The sequence below is a fragment of the Drosophila arizonae genome, chromosome 3 (genome assembly GCF_054131065.1).
Source record: "Drosophila arizonae isolate 15081-1271.41 chromosome 3, UAZ_ARI_1.0, whole genome shotgun sequence".
NCBI classification, from domain to species: domain Eukaryota; kingdom Metazoa; phylum Arthropoda; class Insecta; order Diptera; family Drosophilidae; genus Drosophila; species Drosophila arizonae.
This window is the reverse complement of record NC_142923.1, coordinates 11,287,501-11,314,086: the sequence shown is the minus strand read 5'-3', so window position 1 is coordinate 11,314,086 and position 26,586 is coordinate 11,287,501. Positions and strand designations below refer to the sequence as shown.

Genomic DNA, 26,586 nt, shown 5'->3' with positions numbered 1-26,586 from the left:
TTTTTTGCCAGCCTTTATCAGTAACTCGAGAATCGCTATAAAGTCGCGTGCGTTTTCTGCCTATAAAATCGCGTGCGATTTCTGCCTGCCTTCAGTACGTCACGAACTTCTCAATATTCCGCAGCTAAATTTAACTCAGTAATTCGTTCGAAAAATAAAAAGCTACTGCTGGTGTAGCTGATACAAAGCTCTTATACTGAAAAGCTCTCTTCGAAAAATAAGCTTTCGTGCATTGCACTTGCTTTGAGTTTCGTTTCGCCGTTTCTCACGCAGTTGACGCTCAAACTTCGAATCGCGCGCGTATCGCGTGAATTGTTGCTCCGCGCATATTCATAAATATTAATTTATATTTTAATATTTTTTTTGCTTGGCGCTTTCGCTCTTCTCCCACAACCCATTCGCACGCTCAGGGCCTTGCGGGCGATCTGCATAGTCGGGAGCAGCTGCTGGACGAGCTTAAGGGCGCCGCCAAGCCGCTGATCGAAAGCTGTGATGTGCAGATAGTGGAGCAAATTGAATCATCCGTACAGGATGCGGTAGTCGCCTGGAATGATACCACCGAGAATCTGCAACAGCTCTGCACACGCTACCAGCGAGCCGTTGAGCTCTGGGACAAGTACCGGAACGCCTCAGCAGCGGTCAAGAGCTGCATTGAACAGCAAATGGACAGCGTCAAGTCGTTGGAGCAACCCTTGGAAACCATGCAACATGCCAAGGTAAGTGATTCGTAATTGTTCTAATTGTTCGACGGGGTGAGTTGGGGTGGTGTTCACGGTGGAGTTTTTTTTTGCTGCTACCAACTTTTTTGGCGGTAAAAAAACGACGTCGACGACTTTTAATTGCCGTACACACATGGACCGGACCGGGCCGTAATTACATTGATTTTCAGCCGTAACGCTCGGCCCAATCAATTTTCGGGCGCGTCACTGTAATCGCCTGTAACTGAGTACATGGAAATTGGCTGCCAGTGAGCTAACTCTTATGTGCATAGACACATATATATGTATATGTGTGTGTGTGTTGATAGCTATGCATATGTGTGAGTTAGTGTATATTGGTTGTTTGTGTCATAAATTATTTTGTTTGACACAAAAATGGGGAAAGACAAACGTGGTGAGGCAGCCCAAAAAGTTGTAATACTCTTGCAATTGGTTACACGGACTTATAAAGCAAATGTACATATATGTATTTATGTATAACTCGATAACAAGCTAGCATTTCGGTTCAAGAGAGTTAGCTGTCTTTTTACTAGATATTGATTCTCATAGATAGATACATATTGGTAGAATTTAGTTCCATGTGTATTATACATAAGAGAACTTTCCCAATAATAGTCGAACTGCCCATCTATACAAGAATTTTCATAAGCAGAGCATTCAATCTTCGTCAATTTGAAGATGAACATAATTCCGTCTTTGGACTACGTTTTGATTTTCGTTTTATTTGCTTTAAATATTAACGCATAGTTTTCTTATTTACGTGTGTTTATTGATCATTAGGGTCATTATAGGAGCCAGACCACGAAGCGCTATAATTATTTTTGTGCCTAGGTATGGCCAAGCCAACTGTCACTTCACATGGCGGAGTTTATCAACCCAAAAGCGTAAGCTCTGTGTTGATATAGCTGCTTTATCTGTTCCCGTTCAACAACAAACCCAAACGAAAATACATCAAATTATAGGAAGACATGGGCATACCTATACATAATATATAATAATAATATATACATACATGCGTATGTATTTGCTTACGAGATTGTTAGAACATGCCTCGGGCTACTCTGAAGCTGTAGATAAATACAGAAATATTTTTCTTAAATCTGGGCTGGAGAATTTCAATGTCAACGGCACGGCGTATGCTAAGTATTTTGTTGTGTTTTTTTTTTTTTTTGATAAAGCAAAGGCCTAGCCAACAAATATTTCACAGATGATATCATAGGGCATGCGATAGGGCCGAACGCGTGCTCTTTAAATTGCCTAATGCGTGTACAGCTCGTTTTCGTTTCATATATTTAAATAGCTGGCGCTGAGCCCTGCGGGTGACCTCTTTTCTCTAAATTGAAATTGAAACAGAAACAGAAACAGAAACCGCAACTGAAATTGAAAGTGCAGTGAGCACTCACTCGGTGCTCGGTGCTCGGTGCTCTTGTCCGACACATTAATTAGAATTAGAAATGCAATTAGAATGGGAGCGAGACGGGGCGCTCGCTTGATAAGAAGCATGCGGCGTGCTTTAACTAAATAGATGTAGCCGGACCGGGTTAAGCTGAAAGTACTCTAATCGCTCTGTATATATAGATCACTGACATTTGCATTTAAACTGAAATAGACTTTGAGATGTGCTACATAGAAAAACAAAATAAATATCTTTAGTCTTTGGGATATAGCACATCAAACAATGATATATCTTTTAGCTTTTGCAGAATAGAGTATATGGGGAAAAAAGGACCTATTAGATCTACATATTTAATAGTTACTAGTTATCAGATATTAATATATTAATGTAATATATTATTTTTAATACAATATATTATATATTTCACAATTAACCAAAGCCAATTTCTTTTTTCTTGAACAATCAAAAGGTCTGCCAAGAGAATCTTAGCACACAGAATGATCGCCTGTTGGAGCTGCGCGATATTGTTGCCAGAATCGCTGCCGATGTGGGTCTGGATGCCTCCTCGCTGATGCAAGGCGAGCTGGATGCGCTGGGTCAGCGTTTGGCCGAGTGCAAGGATGCCATAACGACGCTGGCGAATGTGGCCGAGACGCAGGACAAGGAGCGCAAGGAGCTCGACAAGGAGGTGACACAGGCCAAGGTTTACTTCAGCAATGTGCAGCAGGTGAGTGCAAGCCACAAACTAACGGAGTGAATGAATGTGGCCCAAGCCGCGAACCACTGGCGGCAGCTATCGATTTTAGAGAGCGAGAGCGAGAGCGAGAGCGAGTGCTCTAATGATGATTAGCATATATGGTTAGAGCGTGACGTGCGGAAATTCCCACAATGGCGACAACAACAACAGCTACAACAACAACGAGTTATAAAAGCAGGCGGACACTTGTTGTTGTTGCTAATACAATATGAAGGACATGCTATTTTAAGTGGGCTAAAAGTTGAAAACTCTCGCTCCCCATGTCAATGCATGCATGCATACATGCATATTTATATATTCTGACAGTGGTCATTATTGATTGTGAAAGGGGCGGAAGTTTGAGTTGGGGGCGTAAGTTGAGTTATTGACCACGCCCCCTCTATAAATATACAACCTGACTAGCCAGCTGTCAGTCAGTCCGAGTTCATAATAGCCAACGCAACCTAACGGTTGCTTCTTGTCCCACTGTGCAGCCATTTGAAATTTCCATGCCAAACATACGCGAGTGAGTCTCTTCTGTCTGCCACCTTCGCCAAGCTGCCGCCCCCGGCCCCCCTCCTCAGGTGCTGCCCGTCCAGACAACGTTACAACGCGCGTGAGTCTTGCTTGCATGAGGTCATTGCCAGTTGGCGGAAAGAGTTGCAACTTTGCGTATACCCTGCAAATGGAGTTTTCAGTATGGTATATTGTTTTTTAGGCGGGAAGTGGCTTACAATACTTTTGCCAGTATTTCTGTTGGATTAGTTAAAAATAAAAATGAATAGTTAATTTATTTGATCTTAAATTATTTGTAAAAGGAAACTTCATTCGGTCTAAGTAAATTGAAATCAATTTAGCAAACTAATTTATTTAGTTCTTCAACTTCAAATATTTTTGAATATTAAATTTCTGAAGCAAAATAAACAAGTTTTTCCATAAGTAATTATAGCTACCATCGATGCTTCTATGATGCTCTTTCAGTAGTTTTCCCCTAGTTTTCACATACACAAAAGAATTCTACAGCATATCTGGCAGTCGTGTACACCTGGTGTAAAATGATGTAAAATATTCTTAGCTCGCTTTGCTGTTGGCCCATTGTGAAGCCGTGCATTGCCAACTGCAACTGGAGAGCGCCTTGTGCATATTAGGGTCAGGCCAATTAGCCATGCACAAAACGTTACCAAAGGGGGGAGGGAGGAGGGGCCTCAACACCAGCTGTAAAGCCCGTTACTAATAACAATCCTCTCATTCTCTGGCCCATAGGACATTTCGCGTGGCGAGCCACAGACGCCCAAGGAAAGCGAGGAGCAGCTGGCCGCGCTGCGTGCCCATCTGCAGACGCTGGCGCGCACCGAGGAGCAGCTGCGTCAGCTGCGCGAGCGCCAGCATAACAACAATGAGCTGGCGAGTCCCGTTGCGGCGGCAGTGGCCGACGACAGCATCTTGGAGGTGCTGGCCATGTGGCAGAAGATATTCCAGGACACCTTCCAGGAGTACCACCGGCTGTCCACGCGCTTGGCCCGCACCCAGAACAGCTCAGAGGCGCTGCGTCTGTGGCGCCAGTACCTGCAGCATGTGCAATCCTTCCTGGCCTGCGCCATACCCGAGGACTATAGCAGCCTGCGCGAGCAGCAGCAGCTCTGTGCCATACACCAGAACCTGCTGATCTCGCAGCAGAGCGTGCTGGCCGAGACCCCGCTCGAGTCGGAGCTGTCGGAGCAGTACAAGGCGCTGACCAACCTGCACAATGAGACCCTCTCGCGCATCATGCAGCGCAATGGCGAGCTGGAGCGCCGGGTCAGTGGCTGGAATGCGTACCGCCAGCAGCTGGCTGCCCTCCTCGACTGGCTGCGCCAGCGTGAGGCGGAGCGCAATGCTCTGCAGCTGCGCTACATCCACCTGAAGCGAGTGCCACACCTAAAGGCGCGCCTCGACGCGCTGCTGCTGCAGCTGACGCGCGGCGAGCAGCAGAGCGCGGCGCTGAAGGCGCAGCAGCAGCAGCTGCTGCAGTACTGCGACGATGCACTGGCCACGGCCATGCGCATGGAGCAGGCGAGCATCAATCAGCGCATCAGCAATCTGCGCGCCGCCCTCGAGACCTGGCAGAACTTCCTCAAGCGCATCAAGCAGCTGGCGGACTCGTATGAGCTGCGCGTGCAACAGCTGCAGGCGGAGTTCGGCAAGGTGCAACAGCTGCTGGACAGGAGCTCAGGTGATTCACTGCCCACAGCACCCGCCGAAATCGAGGAGCGTCTGGCTGCACTGAGGGCACAGCGTGTCCAACTGGGCGCCCAGACGTCCCTGCTGGAGAGCCTGACGGTTAGCCAGGAGGAGCTGAAGGAATGCATCAGCCCGCACGACATAAAGGCCATACGCCAGCGCAGTTTCCTGCTCTCTCAGCAGCATGCCGACCTGGACTATCAGCTCGCCGTGCTCATCAATGCCATCGAGGAGCGGCTCTCGCTGCTCTCCAACTACCAGACGCGCTATGGACGCATCTCGGACTGGCTGCGCAGCCTGGAGGAGCGTGTGGAGCGAGACAGTGATGTGACCGCCATGGCCAATCCCGAGCAGGCAGCCAAGCAGCTGGAGCAGCAGATCAACGGTGAGCTGCAGCTGCGTGACAAGGAGCGTGAATGGCTGCTCTCCACGAGCCGGGAGCTGCAGACGCTCTACGCGGATGCCACGCCCCAGGCGCAACAGGTGCGCACACAGGTGCAGCAGCAGAGCGACGCACTGATCGATCGCTGGAATCGGCTGAAGTTCATGTGCAAGCAGCGTGCCACCAAGATTGGCGAGCTGAAGCAGACGATGCTGCGGCTGGAGGAGCGCATTGCGCTGATACGCACCTGGTTGTTCGAGGTGGAGTCGCAGCTGGACAAGCCGCTCAGCTTCGATAGCTACACGCCGAATGTGATCAAGGCCAAGCTGAGCGAGCACGAGAAGATCCAGCGCTCCATTGAGAATCATAGCAGCAATGTGGGCGAGGTGCTCAACCTGGTCGAAATGATGCTCAACGATGCGGACAGCTGGCGCACCCAGGTGAACACCACGGGCCTGGCCTCGTCCGCCCAGAATCTGGAGCAGCGCTGGAAGAACGTGTGCAGCCAGTCGGCGCAGCGCAAGACTCGCATCCTGGACACATGGAACGCCCTGCAGGAGCTGATCAAGCTGACCACCGAGCACAAGAATTGGCTGGCCAAGCAGGAGGCGCAAATGTTGGTGTTCGAGCGCGAACAGAAATACGCGAACAAGCAGAAGTTGGAGGAGCGACAGCAGGCGCTGCGCGCCAAGCTGGAGGAGCTGGACGCCGAGTCTATAAATCTGCGCAAGCTGGAGCAAACCTATGCCCGGCTCACCATGAGTCCCGGCGTGGAGCCCGAGAACATACAGAAGCTGACGATGCCCACCAAGGTGATGCTGAGCAAGTGGCGTATGTTGACGCCGCGCTGCCACGCCCAGCTGGACGCCATTGACAAGGACGCCAAGCTGATGCGTGACTTCAACACGGCTCACCTCGAACTGACCAAATCCCTGGTTAGCATACAGAAGGCTCTCGAACAGGTGCCCAGCGCTGAGGATCAGCTGGCAGACAGCAACGAGCCGAAGGCTGTGCTCCAGCGCCTGGATGGGCTGGAGCGCAAGCTGCAGCAGGCCGAGCAGCAGGTGCAGCAAGCCAATGCCCTTGGCAAGGAGGCCGAAGTGCGCTCCAAACAGCAGCCGTCGCAGCTGAAGCATCTGCTCAAGCTGATTGCCGAATATACAACGCTTTGGCAGACGGTGCAGACGACGCTGACCACGCAGAAGATGAGCTGGCTGGCGCGTGCCACCAGAGAAGGACTTGCACTTGCGGCTGGAGCTGGTGCTGCATTGCCCGTCAACGAATCGCATGCCAGTGTCCAGGTGAACACGCTGTCCCAGCGCAAGCTGCGCCAGGCCCAACTGCAGCGCGAGACCTCAATCACGGCCAAGGATGCGTACATCATGGAGCTGCAGACGGCGATTATCGAGTGCCAGAACAATCTGGAGGAGCTGCAGCGCACCATCGTAGACAAGACGCGCAAGCCGGGTCCCCAGAAGATTGCCAAGCTGCTGGGCAATGCCCAGTCCTCCACGGAGCTAGTGAAGCATCTCAGTCATCTGCTGCTCACCGAGTGCCAGGCGGACAACGAAGCTGCCCAAGTGGATGTCGTGTCAGAGCTAGCGTTGCGCTTCGATACCCTGCAATCGCAGTGGAAGGCGCGCCAACAGCACGATCAAAATGCAAGGTAAGCCACCTCTCCCCATATCGATCTATATAACATGTAGGTATATATATGTGCGTATGTATGTATATATACTCTAGTTGTAATTCCTTTAACTAATATATATATACTTGCAAACTGCGCTCTGTAGATCGTTTCCCGTTATATCCGCTTTTATACTATTCGAGGCTCTTATCGGCACTAGGTAGCAAGTTACAACCAGGGATTAGCCTAGTAGGATCTGTTCGAACTAAATTTCCATTTCTCACCTGGGTCCACTTCGGGGCAGTCAAGCTTAGCAAGTTTCTAATTGGACTCAGTGCAAAGCAAGATTAGTTTTTCTCATCAATTACTCAATTTCCATATCAATGTACTGTAATTTTATACGTTTTGTATATAAGAATCATAAATTATATTTGTCATACTCAAATGAAATATTCTCTTTTTTTAAGTCTGGCTAAAAATTAGTTGTAAATTTCAGATCTCTAATTGGGAAGGCATATAAATGAATTTAATATTTTTTTAAGTAATGTAAAGTAGAAAAAATAATTTCATATATTTTTTTTATTATCAACGATTTCCTACAAGTTCAATGAAAATGGCAAATGGAAAATGTTATTAAAATATTAAATTTTATTAGAATTCTCAATTTCCCAACTTAGACTTTAGTTCTAAGCAATAATATATTATATTACAATATCATGCATATCACATATGTTTAATTAACTGTAGTATTGTCATCTCTGTAGTATTCCCAGAGCTCTTCTAAAGTTTGCTAGTATATTTTCTATCTCTTTTCTGTTAATTGTGTTTGGGTATATTTATATGGTTATATGGCTAACGACGTGTTTTATTGCTTTATGTCTCGCTCACTTACACACTCACACACACAAACACACTCTGCTACGTCACACACACACACACATTTCCAAATGCTTCACTTGAACCTGCGCATTCATGATGGCTCTGCGCCCAGCAGGTGCCTGCTACCTGCCGCCTACAAATACACATGCATACAGTAAGTGTTAACAGAGTTCCGCCTCTACCTAGCTCTACGTCTACCTCTACTCTCTGTTTACCTGTGCACTAACCGCAGATCTTACGTACCGCCAGGCAAGCTCCTACTGTGCGCCCTCTGTTTCGTGTTCTGTGTGGTCGTCCGCCAGACAAAAGCTGGCATTGCCTTCTCTCAATGGGCTGCCAGACTCCAGGGCGGAGCACAGTAACGCAGCTTGCCTGGAAATCTGCTAAACTGATCTATTTGAGGTCAACTTTGAATAGACACTCGGTGCAGGCTTACACTCTCCCACTCCATGTCCGTTCAGCTCGACTAATCACGCCCTCTTCTATCGCCCACACAGTGAGGTCGGCCGGCTAACGTGTCCGCTCTGCACGCAGCGCAATTGGCAGCAGATCGACAACGATCTGTGGCGCCTGGAGCAGTGGCTGCTGTTCGCCGAGAGCACACAGAAAGCACAGACAAGCCCGCCCTCGAACATTGAGCTGCTGGAGGATGTGACACAGGATCATCGCGAGTTCCTGCTGGATCTGGAGAGTCACAAGTCGATCATCTCATCGCTGAATGTTGTGGGCGACCATCTGGCCACCCACACCATGGACACGGAGAAGGCGCGACAGCTGCGCTCCCGCCTCGAGGCGGACAACGAGCGCTGGAACAATGTGTGCATCAATGCCACCAAATGGCAGGGTCTCCTGCAGACGGCCCTGATGGGCAATAGCGAGTTCCATCAGACCATCGATGAGCTGGTCGATTGGCTGCAGCGCACCGAGAAGAACATCAAGGCCTCGGAGCCGGTCGATCTGACCGAAGAGCGCAGCGTGCTCGAGGCCAAGTTCAACAAGTTCAAGGACCTGCGCGCCGAACTCGAGCGCTGTGAGCCGCGTGTCGTCAGCCTACAGGATGCCGCCGATCAGCTGCTGCGAGCCGTCGAAGGATCCGAGGAGCAGTCACAACACACCTACGAAAGGTAAGTGCAGCGGGCGCCAGTGCCGAGGGCGGAACGAAATGAATGCGTGGGTGCCATATCTGCTAAATAGAGATCGTGATGTGCGTATAGGGGGACAAGCAGCTATTGATAAAGAGCTAGTTGGGCGGCATTTATTAGAATATTTCTATTTCTTAGTATTTTCTACTCTTAATTTGTGTAGTCTTATTTTATTATATTTACTTAAATACTACTCATTTTTATGTGTACACATTATACTCTTATCTAAAGTAGAAATCCCCCTTTCCGTTCCCTCTCCTTTCCTTCCTGTAGTAAAATCTAGAAAATGTAGTGTTTGATATGATTAAATAATTGTCTAAGACATTTGTCTTATTTGTCTTACTCATATGGCATATAAAAAGCTAAAACTTAATAGACAAATTATATGAAAATTTAGCCAAGAACTTGAATTTAAAGATTTACAGCATAATATTCCGAAAATCAATTCACAAATTTTATTTCATAAATCAAAAACTTAATTTTTGTATTAATTTTTCAATTCATTAAAATAAAAAAATAAAAAAAAAAAAATAAAAAAATTCACTTAAAAACAAATATTATATCTTATAGAAAGATGAAATTTAAAGGGCAGAAAATGATGAAAACTTAGAAAAGGATTTGAAAGGTTTAAATATTGATTTCGTTTGCTTAAAATATATTCCAAAAAATATTCCGAAATTTTATTTCAATCATTCCACATTTTGAAAGTCATTTTTTAATGATTTCTCAATTCATCAAGAGCAATAAAAATATACTTCAAAATGCTTAGTTTTTTAAGATTAATTATTCACGATTGGCTTTGTTAATATGTTAATATGTTTATTGACTATTGGCTTCGTTCACAATTGTTATTTTATATGCCACGCCACATACCTGATCCCCAAATTCAAACATCTGAAAAAATTGTACTAAAAGTGTTCCTAGAACATCTATATTTTTGGTATACCACACACATACAACACACTCTCCTACTGTCTATCCCCCGCCCCAATCACGTAGCTTTATGGCTGCCCTTTTAGCTAGTTTACTTATTATGATTATAGTTAGAAAAATTGGTTTTGCTTATTCCTTTTGCTTATTATATAAATTTTTGTGTTTGCTGTATTTATCTTTTGTTTGCGTGTTTGATTTGTGTTTTTTACTTTCTGGTACTCAAAATTTGATTCGTCCGCCCATTCTAACCCTTCATCAAAACTGACAAACTTAAGAGCCGCCAGCATATGTTTTAAATATTCTAGAACACTTTCCAGGCTAACCGATCTCCGACTGCGGCTGCAATCCCTGCGCCGTCTCTCCGGCATCTACATCGTCAAGCTGGGCGCCGTCCTCGGCTACGAGGGCGACAACCTGGGCGTGCCGCTCCAAATGTTGTCAAATGAGGTAAGTGCAAACGATCTCTCCTAACTCTAATTCCGATTCAAATTTGATTTGTCCCAAGAAAAAAAATGTTTAAATATTTTGATTTTTGTAAGCGCACCAAAGTAAGTGAAATATTTAACAAACTAAAAATTGGCTCCAATTGAAAAGCGTAAAAAAAATTAATTGAAAATTTTAACAAATGCAAACGAAAACTGATTTTATTATTTTATTTTAATTTAATTTTTGTTTTTCTTTTTCCTTTATATTTGTATGGCAATTCTAGCTTTTGGATAATACTACATTATCAACCTCTTCTATGCAGGCCGCCGCACCCAACACAGAAAATGCAAAGTAAATATTCAATAGAAAATTTGTTTAATTTTGTCAATTTTCAAGTAGTTTAGTTTCTTTTCCCGTACGATTTGATTTATGTTCAAGCAAAAAACACGCACAAGTACAAATACTCTCAGTAGTTGGCACTTGACATAAATAAAATACATATGTATATACATAGAGTATATCCTAAATATGTCTAGCATGCTTCCTATATAGTTTCTCTGCGATCATTTCAATATTTTTACTAATCTATTTGCTATTCACAGTCGCAGCGATGGCGATGCTGCCGATGGCGATGTCATCAATACCACGGTTCTGGCTCGAGGTGCACGATTCCTCGGGCGCGTTGCACGTGCCTCGCTGCCCATACAGGCGCTCATGCTGCTGCTTTTAGGTGTGGCAACACTGGTGCCCCACGGTGAGGACTACACCTGCATGTTCTCCAACACCTTCGCTCGGAGTCTGGAGCCAATGCTATCCTATCCGCATGGCCCGCCGCCAACGTAAGCCCTGATGGCGTTGTCAATTGGATTAGTGCAATAAATTCAGGGTCAAAACATCCATCCCTCCAACCAAATGTAATTAGAGTACACAATCCAATTACCCCCACCCAACCCCCAATCCCCACAACAACACGAATATGCCTTTAAAAAATTATTTAAAAAAAAGAGCAAAAACCAGAGACAACACAGAAGAAAAAAAAAAAACTAATATTGAGAGAAAAACACAGTATACCATATTATTTTATGTAAGCGAAAATGTTTGTAAACAAAATTCTTGTACAAGATATAAAACAACCGATCCAACCCGATCGCGTGTGTTAAGTCATGTAAATTTTTGTAATTTTCCACAAAATGAAACTAATTGTATATATATTATTTTTGGTAGCTAGACAGTCGAAACATGCCGAAATAAATATGTACAGAAAAAAATAATGATATATACAATACTGAGCCCTACTCGACGAGCATAAAGCAAGAAACACTTGATAAAAAGCAAAAAGAGAAAGCAAAATAAGAAAACTAACGATACATAACGAAACACTTTTACAAGAAACAAAAGAAAAATACATATATTAACGATATATACATTATACATATATATTTGCACAGCAAACATTTATATATATATATATTCTATATAAACCTATGCCCAAAATTATAATGCCCAACATTTTGTATATAAAAACTAAGCTGATAAAAATTAAAACGAAAGCAAAAAAAAAAAAAAAAAAAATACGCACACACGAAAATATGCAACGAGTAGCGCATGCCTCTCCACAGTCCCAGAGCCATTGTGGGCGTGGTCGGACGAATATCGTGGAACATGTTCGCCCGGCCCGGCCAGTGAGCGGCAACCTTTAAGACAAACCATGACCCACATAGACCAAATTGCCAGTGCGTGAATCAAGAGTCGAACTACGACTCCAGTCAGCTGTCGCCTTCATCTCCCAAATTCTGGATGTGGCTGCTGCGCTGGGGTTGCGTCTTGACTCTTGCTTCGCGCACTGGGCAAACTAGATGGCCTCAAGCTGTCTGGGGATAGACGCTGCCTGGAGCCAAGCTCTCTCCCACGGCTCCTGAGCAGCGGCTCTGCAGTTTTTAGCACCCGCCACAGGTGTCGCTGCAGAATCCTCAACTAACCATCTCGCAGCCAAGGCTCTCTAAAACCTCAAAGCATTCCTGTAACTCATTTCCAAAATTTGTACCATAGACAGATCGAAAATCGAAAAACAAGTTCACTAGCTGTTGCCCCCCTCTGAAGTTGGCCTGGAGAAGCGTGCGCGAAAGGTGCAAAACGAAGCAAGTGTCCTATGCCGGTGCTAAACCAAATTAAAACAATTTTCTTAAAAAAAAATAATAATAAAAAACTGACAAATTGCGTATGAAGAAAGTTGAAAGAAAAAAAAAAAAAAAAAAAACGAAAAATGTTGAAATAGCAATGGAACAGGTTATCTCTCCATCCAGTAAAAAAAAAAAAGAAATAAGAAATCAAACTTTTTGTTAATATTTTTTGATAAACATTATTCTATTTGCCTTATTAATAATACTATATATTTTCTTTCTATTATTTAATGCCTCGGAGCGCAGTTATTGAAGAAGAGCATATATTTATTTAAGTTTACACGATATATATACAATATATTTGTTTATAAGTTGATTAAAATGTTAAATTTTTTGTGTGTTTTTGCTGCTTCTGTAAATTTTAAGATTTCCTTTCTTGTGAACAACTGTACCTTTATGCATATATATTAAAGAAATATTTAAAAATAAGTTTCGAGAATTGTTTTTATTTTTGTATATATCTTTAAAAAAAAAAAACAGTGAAAATCTGTCTTAGAAATCTGCGATCCATTGCGCTATGATCTTCGCCTCCAACTGACGTGCAGCCGTCACCGAGGGCGGATCCAGTGGATTGCTTTGGCGCAGATCCAAGTGGTGGGCGCCCTCGGGCAAAATAATGACATTTATTTGATTGTTCGGCGCCTGAAGGACGCCGCCACCGCTCCAGGGATCGAGCAGACCATTGCTGAAGATGATGTTGCTAGCCGCCTCCAGATTGCGGCCACCATAGCGCATCACGATGTCGTAGGGCCTAGGAATGAGATGGAATTGCTTGTAGCAGTCGTCCGAGACCTTCTTGAAGTCCCAGTTGCTTGTGCGGAACATGGTGTTATTGTTGTTGGCGCACATTGGCATGACCATCTGATTGCAGCTCTGTATCTCCCAGCCCGTGCCGTCGTAGCTGGCGCCGGCATTCGAGTCCTTGTAGTCCAGGCACTTGACGCTGCCCGTGTAGTTCGTGTAGACAGCCAATGCGCTGGCCATGCTGGCAACCAGATCTGTGTCATTCTGATGCAGATCTTTTAGGTAGAAGCAAAGCTGGCGCACAGGATTCGCGGGTAGCGGCGACAGAAATGTGGAGCTGTACGGATAATTGGCCATGGCCAGGTTGCCGTAGATCTCCTCCAGGTAGCTCATGAACGTTGTCAGATCATCTGCATTTTTGATGGCATCGCAGACATGGAAGATATCGCTCAGTTGCTTCTTGCCGGCATCTGTGGCCGCCATCGACTCGAAGACCTTCCAGGATCTGCCGATGTTGGCGGTGCAGTTGGCATTGTAGGCGTTTTCGAACACCGCGGTGGTAATCTTGTCGAAGATGTCACAGGGCGTCAGACCGGAGAATTGAAGTATGGGCGCCGAGGCGGCCAGTGCGCCAACCACAATGTGTGGATACTTCATGCGAAACCAGGCCGCCAGCATGCCACCATACGAACCACCAAACACCACCACGGGCAATTGTTTTCCATTGCGCAAATAGGTAATGAGCTGAGCATAATCCTCCAGGGTCTGCTCCACGGTGAAGTATGCCAAATGCTCGGGCTTACTGGTATTGAAAGTGTCGGCTCCATACGGCAGTGACTTGCCGTAGTAGCGATGTTCGGCGAAAATAACCAGCGCCCGCTGCTGGGCCGCTAGCTCCCAGACGAAGCCACTGTTCTGGGCAAACCACTCGATGTCGCCTTCATTGCCCGTGTAGAAGAATATTGGGGGCTGCGGATTCTTTTTGTCCACATAGGAGTCGTTGGCCAGATAACGTATGTTGAAGCTCGCATTGTTCAGGAAACTGAAGTGATCCAGCGGCACGGAAAACTCTTTGATTTCGTATTGGAATTTCTCGTTGGCTAACGTGCCGGGCTCCAAGGCCAAAATCAATAAAGCTCCACAAAGTGCAGCAATCATTTTGATGTGCACCTAATGACTCAGATGTTTTCAATTAAATGGTTTGATTTTGTAATCTGCCTTTGTTCTGCTCTGCTTCGGTCAAGCCGGCTTTTCTGACCCCCTTATCTAAAGCTTAAACCAGTGTTTTATAACGTATAAATGTTCAGCTCAGAGATTCTTTTTGAGCTTAACAGTCGGCTGGGGCAAGAAATGTTAACAGGAGTTGCTATCATAAAAAATTTCAAATTTGGTTTTATGAATCATTTCATATATTCAAAATTTATTACTTAAGAGCTAGGATGAATCGTAATGACGAAAAACATTACATAATCAAATTAAGCAGTAAATGACTTTGTTCGTCTCTGTTTGCCTTCAAGTGGGCATCAAAATATACGTTAAGTAAGACTACCATTTGAGTTTAACAGTTGACGACAGAGCACCTAATGTTGGCGATAACGGATTTTTGAAAATTGGACAGCTACGTGTATATTAATAGTATTTTGTTGATTAAATAAGAAGAAGCTTAACAATTAAAAACAATAAGTAAATAAAATAGCGTAACATATTTTCTTTGCTCAAACCGGCTTCTTGGACGATTTTTATCAGAAGCACGAGCCAGCGTTTCGAGATATGCAGACTGTTAATTACGTTGCCATTTTGAGTATTACAGTTGACAAGTGCTCAAATTGGGAAAGTTAACGGTTACTTGAACCAGTGCTTGACATAACAGCTCAAGGAATCTAAATATCGAATTGTTTCTATTAATAATAATTGACTGGATTGTTTGTTTCGCCTGTGTGATAAATGTCATATCAAATGAAAATCGAGTCTCCAATTCCGGCCCGTACGCATTTGAAAAATGCTAAAAACCAAAACACCAAACAGCATCTGATAAAGATGACCAAATGCGCCAACCTTTTCGTAGAGCATCTATATATGTTGCGCTTCTTTTAATACTCGAGGCTCTAACCGGATTGCTGATTATCATCGCTACTGGCTTCTATCAACTAATCTTGTCCAACTATTTGGAGGATCTGGATCAACGCTTGCTATTCAGTTATCTGCTCAACATCTATATTTTTGGGGCAGAGGTGACCGTGACGTTCCTCTGCAGCCACTCGCTGTGGAATCGCCTGTGGAAGAGGCGCTGCACGCCCAACGTTCGTTTGATGATCTCCGTTTGGCTGTTCTACTCCTGTGTGCTGATCGCATCGGGCTTTGGCACCGTGTGGAACATTTACTACAACATTAATGTATTGGAAAACACGGCGCAGAACTCGCTACTGCGCGGCATCGACGAGTATTACACATCGCCGGAATGGAAACTCCTGTGGGACGGGCTGCAGTTGCGCAGGCAATGCTGCGGCGTCTTCAGCTACAAGGATTGGATGGAAGCCGAGTGGATGCCCCGTCAGCTGGTCAACAGTTCGTGTCGCAATCGGGTTGTGCTCGCGCCCATCGCCTGCACCAAGCGCGACTGTGAGGCGAATCTGGTCAGCCACGAGGACTACGGACAACACAGACGTACGCCAGTGCCCACGTTGACCCTAGACTCCATCAACACGAATGGGTGCCTCGCTCTGTTCTCGCAGGGACTGATGCGATATTTCTACATACTGCTCGGGCTATCACTGATGGCCCTGAAGTTTCTGGTGGGCATATTATATATGTATCTGTATATCAATTTAATATACATTTTTTGTTTTAGATATTTTTATGTTGCTTCACCAAGTACACTCTGCACCGCCAAAATGTGGGCGATGGCTGCGATAATGTGGGCCTCACCGATGAGGATGGCCGTCCCCTGGTCATGGTCAAATACCCGAGGAATGTGCGTTGCGTTACTGTCAGCGAGGATGATCTCGCATCCGATATGGCACCGGAGCCGGCCTATTGCAATTGCGAGGAAGTGGGCGAAACTTGCGATTACTGCGACGGTTAGGATTAGTATTTCATATATGTATATCGTATATATTTTATATATTTCTGAATTATTTGTCTGTTTATGTGTTATTTATTATTATAAAATTAAATTTAGCATATTTATGTATTTCTTATATATCAATATTATATAAGAAATATATAATATAATATTCTTTTTTAACAGCTGATATAAAATTATATTGTCAGGTCATTGACTTCAGTTAGTCATCGATAGTTAATCATATCGATGGCTTAGGCTGTCGATAGTTGTCGTGATTGCGATGATGAGTAACAGTAAAAAAAAAGAAAAAGATCGACAGAGTTGAATTTCATTTTAAAGAGCTGAAGAAAATTAATAAAAAGGACTCCTACGACATTTCACAAAATACCGCGAACTCAGCTAAGGCCTAAGACTACAAAAGCTACCAAACTCCAAAAAATACTTTTCTCAGCTCTATTTGTCTATTTTGCTGAGCAGCCTGGTTGAAATCCTCGGTGAAAAATAACGTTTCATCTGTCACTTATTTTTGTTTACAGTTTTTCTCTGTTTAAAAGTCATGTGAGTAAAAATAAGAAATAATTTATAGTTGAAAAAATAAAATTGAATTAATTTTAGGCCGTTGAAGCCTAAGGTGCCCCACATTGTTGGGGACGACGACGAGATGAGTGATGTGAATGACCAAGCACAAATGTCGGATGCAGTTTTAGATAGAGTAACGTCACAGATCCCAACGGAAACTTCGAGCTCTATGGCTTATGGCGAAGAGAGTGAATCGTCCTCATCGGAATGCTCCGAATCTTCGGATGACGACGGTAGTGATTCAGAGTGAGTATTTAGGAGAAATTAAAATTTGATTTAAAGAATATTTCCTAAATTTAGCGATGAGGATTCAAATAGCTCTGCTGAGGAGAAGAAAGAGAAGGAGGAGGAGGAGGAGGATTGGTCTAACAGTATCTCTTACATAGTTCGCACTCCGTAAGTTTGCCTTTTCTATATCATCTTTCATTTAGCCAAAGATTACAAATTATAGAGTACACGAGCCCGAAACTAGCCTGGGTACTTCAGCTATCTCCGCCTCCATAGTTGCCTCAGAAATGGAAACATCAGAAACAGAAACTGCTGAGATTGAAGTAGAGCAGATAACTGATGAGGCAACTATGGAGGGCGATGATAGTAATGTTAAACCGGGGATGTTAACATTCACTGTGCCTAGTTCTCCCGAAGAGGAGAGCTGCAATGCAACACGTTCATCGCTAGATGTGGAAACGGATCCCGTGAATGTGGACTGCGACCAGCTGAAGGCCTCATCCGTGGTCAATCCAAATGTGGAAAATAAGGTTTTGGATCTGTCGCCAGTCCATCGTCGTCGCTCTCTACGTTCGGCCACCCGTTCCAATCCAGCCAAGTACTCGGCACCACCGAAGAAAGCTGCAATTGCTCGTCCACGTCAGCGCAAGCGTAAGGTCAACTCCGTGTCTACGTCGCCCAACTCAATTGGCGCACGCGTGGCCAAGCGACCGAGGCATTCAAAACGCCTGACTAAGTCTCCAGCGAAGAATTCAGATGCGCCCCTAGCTCGTCCTATCGAGGTGACCGAGTACTTCACCAACATCTCTGCCACCCTGGTCAGTCATCGGATCAATCAAGTGCCTTTTCTGTACCTGCGCAGGCACATCGATCGCCTCGTTGGCGAGGCGCTAGCCAAGACGAAGGTGCATTAGGAAAGCATTCCAGCTGACAATGTGCGTATTTATTTCCAGCTGAATAAAGACAACATATAATTAATGAATGGGAATAGTTTATAATTTGTGAAGCGCCAATCAATATGAGAATAATCACACTAATTGGAAAAGCAAGCCACTAGGGGCTTATAACGGGCTGGCTGGATAAGTCGGAAATGACGGCGCTGCTTGTGCTGATTAGCAGGCGACTTGGCATCTCGCCAATAGACGGCAATGTGGAGCTCTCACTGAAGGTGGACAGCGTGCCCACTTCATCACAGCTAACGCCAGAGTCGCCGCTGGTCATTGATATGGGTGTGACATCCGATGAAGCCGAGGCCTCTTCGGGTTCCATAGTTTGGCATGCGCGTTTGGCGTAGAGACCACAGTCCGGCTCGTTGGTCTCTCTTTTGTGCGGACGCACTTGGGTCGGACTCCAGTTGAGCTCGTGATGCACCATAGCCTGCACCTGCAAGTGTATGGGATTGCTCGGAGGACTGTCGCACTCGCGCTCAAAGCTGCCCGTCTCGATGAATACATCGATGGAGGGCGGCGGCATGGCCGGCTCCACGATCATGGTGGAGTTAACCATCATTTGGAAATCAATTTCGCTCTCCTGCGCAAACGATTTAAACATAATAAACTGTTACTAATTTGTTGTTCGCTTCACTACCTACCAGAAGAACGCGCTCGAGATTCGAGTACTCGGGTCCAGTGTAAGATGAGACGGACATCTCCATAGCCGCCGCCACTTGGCGCATTTCTTCAATTTCCATGCCATCTTCATAGACGCCTGCGCCGGTCAGAATCTCTTTTAATTTATTAAATTTGCTGCGCAGTTCCATTTTATTCAAATAGTTTATAATTGAGCAAGGCAGATGTAAAGCCGTTATTTGAAAGCATGCACTGGAGGTGTGCAAACATATCGCTTTAAACATATCGATAAGTGAATAACGCAGTGAGTATTTTTTTTTAAATTTATCATTATTTTTGTCCGCAAATTATACACTTAATCAATATAAACACTTTATCTTCAATGCTTCCATATGTATATGCTTTCAGCTCATTGTATGGAAATTAATATATCTACAATAAAGTAAACAATATTTTTTTGGTATTTTTATGTAAGCAAAATGAATTAATTTATATTATAGAATCCCAAATCGTTTATTGAAATGCGCTACTTTTACGCTTTTGTTTATGTTGATCATCACTTTCAAAAATTTAAAAGTTAAAAAAGCATCGCTCCATTTGGTTCGGAAAACTACTGTGCTTCGTTTGTGTACAGTGCGCTGCAGCGTTTCGCGACCTTTTGGGTATATTTGATTGCGCAGCAACGAACTTTTGACAGTAAGCATGAAGAACATGAGCTTTTGGCGGGCGCATAAATTTATTTAAAAAATAGCTTTTCGTTTGAAAACAGGTTTTACACATTTACGATTATTAAAAACTGTTATATATTTAAAGTGTAATTTAAAAGCAACTTTTTTAAGGGTCGCCGAAATTGTTGACACTTTTTTAACCTTTCGCAACAGAGTTAGCAATTGGCATGGAAAATTAAAATAAATGCGTCGCTTTTTGCTAGCCAAACAGCAGCAACAGCATCTGACCTCTGACCCAAAACTAACGACAGCAAAGCTAAAAGTTAGGCAAAACGTCAAATCCCACTTGAAAAACGTTTGGCTTTTTCTCGACGTTCATTCATTACAAAAAACAGCTCAAACGAAGGGCAGCAGTGGGTATGTCGGCATGTAGTAGGTCCATTTTTTGAGCCCCCATTTAATTCGCGTAGTTCTCCATAGTTCATCTGATAACTGAGTAAAAGTTGGGTGTGAAACATTGAAAAATTAGTTAATTATTTGTATGTATACCTACCAGCGGTATTTTGCTGTATGTTTTATTTATTTTAACCCATATTTATATTTATCTAAAATTATATTAAAATTTATATTCTTTCTATATATTTGCAAATTTCTATCATAAATAATATCGATAAAAATATATTATTTTTGTTGACATTTAATAAAACGAGACCTATCCTCCTTGTTTATACAAGAAAATAATAACATTTAATAACATTGGAAATATATTGCAAATATTTGATTTTTGAATAGCATTTAATATGATATTTTTCATATTTTTGCTATACAATACCAAAATATATAATTCAAGCGAAAAGTTATTTCATTGCTTCGGTTCGGTTTGCCATTTTTCCCCCAATTTCTAAAAATCCCCAATGGACGTTGTCTTTTGCGGCCGCCCGCACTTTGCATAGTTTTTTGCGGCACTTTTCAGATGGACACTATAAAATTCTATATAGATTCACGTTGATAAAAAAACCTTCGTATAAGATTTTTGCTTGAACTAAAAAAGAAAAAAAAAAAAGAAAATTGTTTTATTTAAAACGCTTTGATCCCGGCTCCATTAAGAGCTTAGCGCCTTTAATTAAAACATTTAAAATAGCTTGTTTGAAAATCTAAAAAAAAAAAAGAAGAAATTTGTAAATATTTGCATAGTTTTATTTTTTGCAGCCGGCTCGTCCTTATGCACAGGCATAGAGAGAACAGCGTATAAATTTGCTTGGACAATTTACGGGCAAACATGAAAAAAGTGTTTCCAACCGTTTTTGTGGTAAAAATTATGCTATAATTCAAAAACAGCGCAGCAAACACACACACATACATATGCGTTTCGTTCATTAGCACAAAACCCACACATTAATTTCATATGTGCATGTGTGTGCAAGTGTATGTGTGTGTGTGAGCTGCTAATCTTAAGGGAGTGTAAAAAGTGTGTGGATACAGTACATATACATGTGTGTGTGTGTGTGTGCGTCTCTTTCAGTGTCTACGTATGTGTTTGCTTCTGTGTTTGCTTTTGTCACCATAAAGGATATAAGCCATGTTTTTACTGCAACGTCTATGTGTCTGTATCTGTGCATATGTGTGTGTGTGTGTGTATGTGTGTATGTGTGGGAGTTACTTTATGTAGCGACATTCGCTGCAAAGGGAAAAAAGCAAGGAGCAGAAAAAAGTGCAAGCTTTCCGGTTGGCGCTGCCTTAGTCCTTGCTTAGCAAGGACCAGCCAGTCAGCCAGCCATCCAAGCAGGCCAATTTCCAGTTTCGGTGATAAATTTCATATAATAAAGAAGACATTAAGCAAACGCTGGCGAGAACCGACAGCAGCGACAAGGACAACGACAGCGACAACAAGGATCGCCCGCTGCGCTCTGCCCACACACCCACACAGAGAGAGAGAGAGAGAGAGAGAGAGAGAGAGAGAGATAGAGAAAGAGAGAGAGAGAGAGAGAGAGAGACAGAGACACAGTTAACACCTTGCACTAAAAAATAATATTATGCTTGCTTTTCAAAATGTATATTTTAGCGTGTAAACGCTTTAACGTTTATCCCTCTACATTGAGTTGCTTGCCCATAAACTGCAACGGAGCATATTGGCTGTTGGCATGGACTGCTCTCACTCATCCCGCTTATCCAGTAGAAGTTAGAGATTTGATCTGAATTATGTATGACTGTAAGGCTTTGGCTCATTCAGTTCATCATCAGCTCAGGAGTTACTCAACTTTTGGGTATGTCAACCGTTTAATTTACGACGTTATCAAAACTTCGAGCTTGATATAGTTAGAACTAGCTTCATATGTATCCTACTCATACATAGATACTATATAGCATACGTTTGGAATTGAAATACTCTAGTATACCAAATTTTGTAAAGTAAGCACCTGTTGATAAATTTACGATTTTTGAACATATGGAAATTCCAATCAAATCAATTTTTATTTTGTATATCTTATCCTCCTAAGTATCTATTAGATCCAAAAACGACAACTTTTCAATAGCTTCAACAAGTTTTTAAACAAGTATTATGCAGTCGGCTACAACGTTTCTTCACCGTACTTTTTCGGCATTTTTGCCCGCCAGCAGTGTTGCACAGCGCTTTGCATTTTTACCGCATTGTTTTTAGTGCGCACACATAAAATAAGTTTATTATCACAAATGTATCCATTGAACCATCTAATGTCTAATATTCGAGCGCATCGCATTCAAAATTTTGGTTGTTATTTAATGTTTATGTAAATTGTTTATTGATTATGATTTTGATTATTAAGTGCAGTGCTGAAAAACGCGCAGAGGGTCAACTGTGCGCCGTCCAGCCACTCTCCCAAAAATTATGCAACATGTGTGCTTTATTGCTAATTTAAGCTGATATTATTTGACCGTGATGCTGTTGTTCTTGTTTCATAATGCAAATTGAAAATTTTTAATTAATTATTCACTTTTTGATTACGTATATACATATTTCGATATAAGCCACACAGGTGAACTAAGCTTGATATTAATTTTGTAACTTTATGAAGTGTGTTTTATGAAGTATTTAACTTTAAGTTTATGCTAATTTAAGGCTGATCAAATTTATTTTCCTGCATTATAATAGAATAGGTAAGTGAAAGTAATATTACATTAATTTAGTACCTTTGTTTCTGAAAGACGAGAGGAAAATATGTATTTTTGTATTTATAATTTACTGAACAACAAGGATATTCTCTTACTCTTATCATATTACACAAGTACTGTATACATATTAAACTCATTTATGCCGTATGATTGTTGCATTTATCTTTTGGTCTGCAAGGTCTTGCCAGGTTGTTGCGGGCTGGGCCAAAGCTTGGGGCGAAACGTAAAGCTGTGCAACAACATGTCGGACAGTTCGCAGCTGGACACGCAATGACAACTTGGCTACCTGTGTCCGGCCCGGCCCGGTCCGGCTTGGCCAGGTGGCTGCTATGTGCTGGCTCCCCTTATTGTAGTTGCGGCAGCTCTTGCGTTTGACACTGGCGAGCGGGCCAGACAATCAAAGTGCAACGAGACAGAGAGTTTAAAGTGGCACCGGCCACATAAGAGCAACAAAATAACAAACGCTGTGACAGCAGGTGGCCGGGGGGTGGGCGGTTGGCTGACAGATTGTGGAATATGCAACAGCCACAAGCCAAACAAGCGGCAAGCAGCAAAAAGAAATTACAAGCAACAGAAGACACAACAAAGTTGTCTGGATTCGTTTGCGAATTTCCATTTCTGTAGCGAATCTCCTGCCAACTGCTGTTGCTGGCATGCGGCATGCGGCATGCGGCATGCGGCATGCATGGCTTAGATAACAGTTTGTGGCCACAGACGCTGCCGAATTCAACAAATATTAGCTGCTAAACAAGCAGTTGCATATTTTGTTTCGTTATTCTTTTCCCTTTTTCATTTTGCACAAAATTTACAATTACAAATGCAATGCGAAAACAAAAGACAAAAGCGCGTTCTGAATTAAGTGCAAAACGAGTGCGAGTGAGACAAGAAAAAATTCTGGAGAGCTTTTTAATTGTGAGAGATCGATCGTCAAATACTCTGTACTAAAGTTTAATTACAAAAAAAAAAAAAAAAAAAGAAATGTTTAATAAATTATGAATGTTTTTGTAAATTATATTATTTTGTATACAACAAATATAAATGGTAAATATTTATATTTAAATTTAGTTACTTTAATTGAAGCGATAGTAAAAATTAAAATAATTTATTTAAAAGGCAAACACTCTCATACTGCTGCTCATACTGCATATTAAGACCCCTCTTGTGTAAGCATTTAAATAAAGTATATAAGATTGTCGAACATGCCATCTTCTGTGCTAAATATATGCACACATATCCATTTATAGCTACAGAGCAGAAGAAACGCCACAAAAAAATTGGCATAAAATGCAACAAGCAAAAAAAGCGTTTGCTTCGTTAAGTTTTTAGCGTGTGTGTGGGTTTGTGTGAAACATCAACAACAACAATAATGTGTTAATGTGAACACATACAAGCATAAACACACATACACACACGCGCACGTATAGAGGCGCACATTGCCATTGGCAAATACTCAAGCATACACACACACACACACACACACACACACACTCAGGCATACACGTAGAGAGATGAACGCATGTGTAATGTAGCCGCAGAAAATGCAAAACACATGCGACGGATGAAAGAAGAATACACGTGAAGAACGAGAAAGGAAGACAGAATTTTGTCGTAGCGACGTTTCAACAGAGCAAGCACGATAAGCAGCGTGGAGCAAAAGAGAGTTAGTGAGTGAGGAGAGAGCGAGAGAGAGACAGATAGCGTCGTTGTCGAATGCAAATGCAATAAAATAAAATACGAAATGCGCTTCACGAGTGAAGCAAAATGTAAGCGAATATGAATGCGAATGTGAATGTGAGGGTGAATGTGAATACGAATGTGAGTCGGAATATGGGAATATGTGGCAAATTTAATGCGAATAAAGAAGAAAAGCTTTCTTGAATTCATTGAATGACTGCATTATGCAGGTTAAATTGTGAAGATGCGTTGCGAGTTCCTTGAACTGTGATACATTAAATAAAGAATAAGTTAAGCAATTTACCTGTTCGATAATATGACTTGAAATTGAGTTACATACAGTTACAGCACATATTTAACAACACCATTTATTGCCAAATGTGCTCTATATGGATACAAAACTGTCGAATTAATCTAAAATAATCAATCAAGCATATAGAACAAATAGTAATTCACAATTCATTATGTCAATAATATACTTGTAATTATTATGCGCTAAAAATACGCGAATTTCCAATAAGCAGCCAATTTAATTCGCAACTGTCTCGCCACAGGCAACAAAATATGCACAAATCTAAATTGCAGCGCAGCAACTGCAATTGCTACCTCATACATTTATACAAATATAAGTACATACATACATACATATGTTACATTTGCGCCGCAGGCGACTCTACACATGCACACACTTGCACACACATACACTCTATTTACTTAGTATAGATATATTATGCACATCTCTACACTTTCATCATTTGCTGAGTTTCTACTATTTTTTTTCTCTCTCGCTTTTCATTTTTTATGCTTGCTCACTTTTCACTGTTAGTTATGTCTGCTTGCGGGCTGCTTCTTTGCATGTTATTTATGTTGTTTAGCATATATATATTTTTTTATTTAGCAGCCGCAGCCGCAACAACAACAACAACAAAAACAACAACGAAAGGCGAAGGAAAACTAAAAATAAATTCATGCACTGCACAAAAGCAGCTGCAGGATTTGCGTTAAGTGTAGCATACTTTTTAGCGCCGCCAGGCAAGCTCCACGTGTGTGCGCGCGACTGTGTGTGTGTGTGTGTGATAGTAAATTAGTAAACAAATGCACATAATAGACAGAATTAACAAAAGCAGCCAAATTAATGAAAGGCTCTTTGCTCTCGTTCTCTCTCTCTCTCTCTCTCCCTCTCTGTGAGTTTAAGTCGCAGAGCTTATGAAAAAATAAGGTTAATTACCCTTTGAATATTAGCTTAAAATGCACTAAATAAATACTACTTGCTTTGACACAAGTTTACTTTACTTACTTTGCATATGCTGACTAAGATATATGTATATAAGCTTGTTTTTCATTTACCTTAAATTAGCTCTATTCAAATTGCTGCAAGTACTTTAAAATTGTCCAACCATTTGCGCGTTACTTGTAAAATATTTCTGAAATCTGCATGAGCAACAAATATTGTGAATTATGCATAAATATTTGGAGCCAATGATTGGGCTCGAGTCGGGGGAGCAATGAGCACAAACGGCTCGGCCAAGGGCCCCCAGAGGCCTTCACACAGGCAGCAAACAGCTGTGCAAGAGTAACAACAACAACAACAACAACAACAACAGGCAAAGGAGTTGCTAGACTTTTGCTTGAGCTGCAGTAGAATATTTTTATTTTGCATGTTGTTCAATGCTCTCGACTTCATCTACACAAATTTCTATACGTTTTGTACCATTTATTTGCATTTCGCATTTGTATGTGTGCTCAGCTTTCTCTCGACTCCCACCCCGCCTTCTGCTCCTTCCGGGAATGTGTTTGTCTTTCCGAATGTGTCCTTTAGTCATGTTTGATTTGCAATTTCGCACAATCGGCAAATCCCCAAAATTGCCAATAAATTTGTCCTATTGACTGTGTCGGACTACAAATTTCTTGCTGTTGCGCTTACTTGGGCTGCTCTGTTTCGAAAATGTGCAGAAGACTAGACTTTACATTTACAGGCGACGGCAAAGAAACAAGTGAAAGTGTGAAAGTCGAGAGTATGGGACTATATGATACTCTATTTACAGGCTTTCAATTGGTTTTCTTTGCTAGGTGAAAACTCTTATAGAGAAAGCTGATAGACGTTGAGTTTCTGTAGCTATAATCGATAATAATTATTGATTAAAATTTGTATTTATCGATAGCGATTTATGTATTCATGTCAACCCATCAGCTAAGCAAATGTCTATCAATCAACCAATCTGTTAGTCAACACTACAAATTATATATTCTATGAAAATATCTCTAATAAAA

The 26,586-nt window shown here is 42.5% G+C and overlaps 5 protein-coding genes across 29 annotated transcripts in view; 3 read left to right on the top strand and 2 right to left on the bottom strand.

Annotated features, from left to right (window-relative positions):
* Positions 1-12,724, top strand: part of Msp300 (Muscle-specific protein 300 kDa) — a 122,089-nt gene extending 109,365 nt beyond the window's left edge. For 13 of the 25 annotated variants that reach the window (XM_089463473.1, XM_018001584.2, XM_018001583.2 and 10 more), the window contains 8 exons: positions 411-716; positions 2,585-2,842; positions 4,115-7,119; positions 8,072-8,113; positions 8,457-9,083; positions 10,340-10,481; positions 10,744-10,811; positions 11,063-12,724. In XM_089463473.1, the coding sequence (XP_089319599.1) occupies positions 411-716; positions 2,585-2,842; positions 4,115-7,119; positions 8,072-8,113; positions 8,457-9,083; positions 10,340-10,481; positions 10,744-10,811; positions 11,063-11,303 (4,689 nt within the window). In that variant the 3' untranslated portion in view covers positions 11,304-12,724. Of the gene's footprint in view, positions 1-410; positions 717-2,584; positions 2,843-4,114; positions 7,120-7,246; positions 7,531-8,071; positions 8,114-8,456; positions 9,084-10,339; positions 10,482-10,743; positions 10,812-11,062 lie in introns of those variants that run through there. The other 12 variants (XM_018001593.2, XM_018001592.2, XM_089463467.1 and 9 more) reach the window with 5 other exon arrangements.
* A 342-nt stretch (positions 12,725-13,066) lies between these two features.
* On the bottom strand, positions 13,067-14,669 carry LOC108611738 (lysosomal Pro-X carboxypeptidase). Its single transcript, XM_018004518.2, has one exon. The coding sequence runs from the start codon at positions 14,540-14,542 to the stop codon at positions 13,133-13,135; it is 1,410 nt and encodes a 469-aa protein (XP_017860007.1). The 5' UTR covers positions 14,543-14,669; the 3' UTR covers positions 13,067-13,132.
* Positions 14,670-15,284: 615 nt separating this feature from the next.
* On the top strand, positions 15,285-16,628 carry Tsp33B (Tetraspanin 33B). The gene is made up of 2 exons (XM_018004520.2): positions 15,285-16,176; positions 16,233-16,628. The coding sequence occupies exons 1-2, from the start codon at positions 15,430-15,432 to the stop codon at positions 16,464-16,466; spliced, it is 981 nt and encodes a 326-aa protein (XP_017860009.1). The 5' UTR covers positions 15,285-15,429; the 3' UTR covers positions 16,467-16,628.
* A 132-nt stretch (positions 16,629-16,760) lies between these two features.
* LOC108611739 (uncharacterized) lies at positions 16,761-18,237 on the top strand. The gene is made up of 4 exons (XM_018004519.2): positions 16,761-17,006; positions 17,064-17,273; positions 17,328-17,423; positions 17,479-18,237. Coding segments are annotated over exons 1-4 (999 nt in total). The 5' UTR covers positions 16,761-17,004; the 3' UTR covers positions 18,170-18,237.
* Positions 18,230-19,014, bottom strand: LOC108611741 (uncharacterized). The gene is made up of 2 exons (XM_018004521.2): positions 18,847-19,014; positions 18,230-18,785 (listed from the first exon to the last, which is right to left on the bottom strand). The coding sequence occupies exons 1-2, from the start codon at positions 19,012-19,014 to the stop codon at positions 18,309-18,311; spliced, it is 645 nt and encodes a 214-aa protein (XP_017860010.1). The 3' UTR covers positions 18,230-18,308.
* Positions 19,015-26,586: the final 7,572 nt, after the last annotated feature.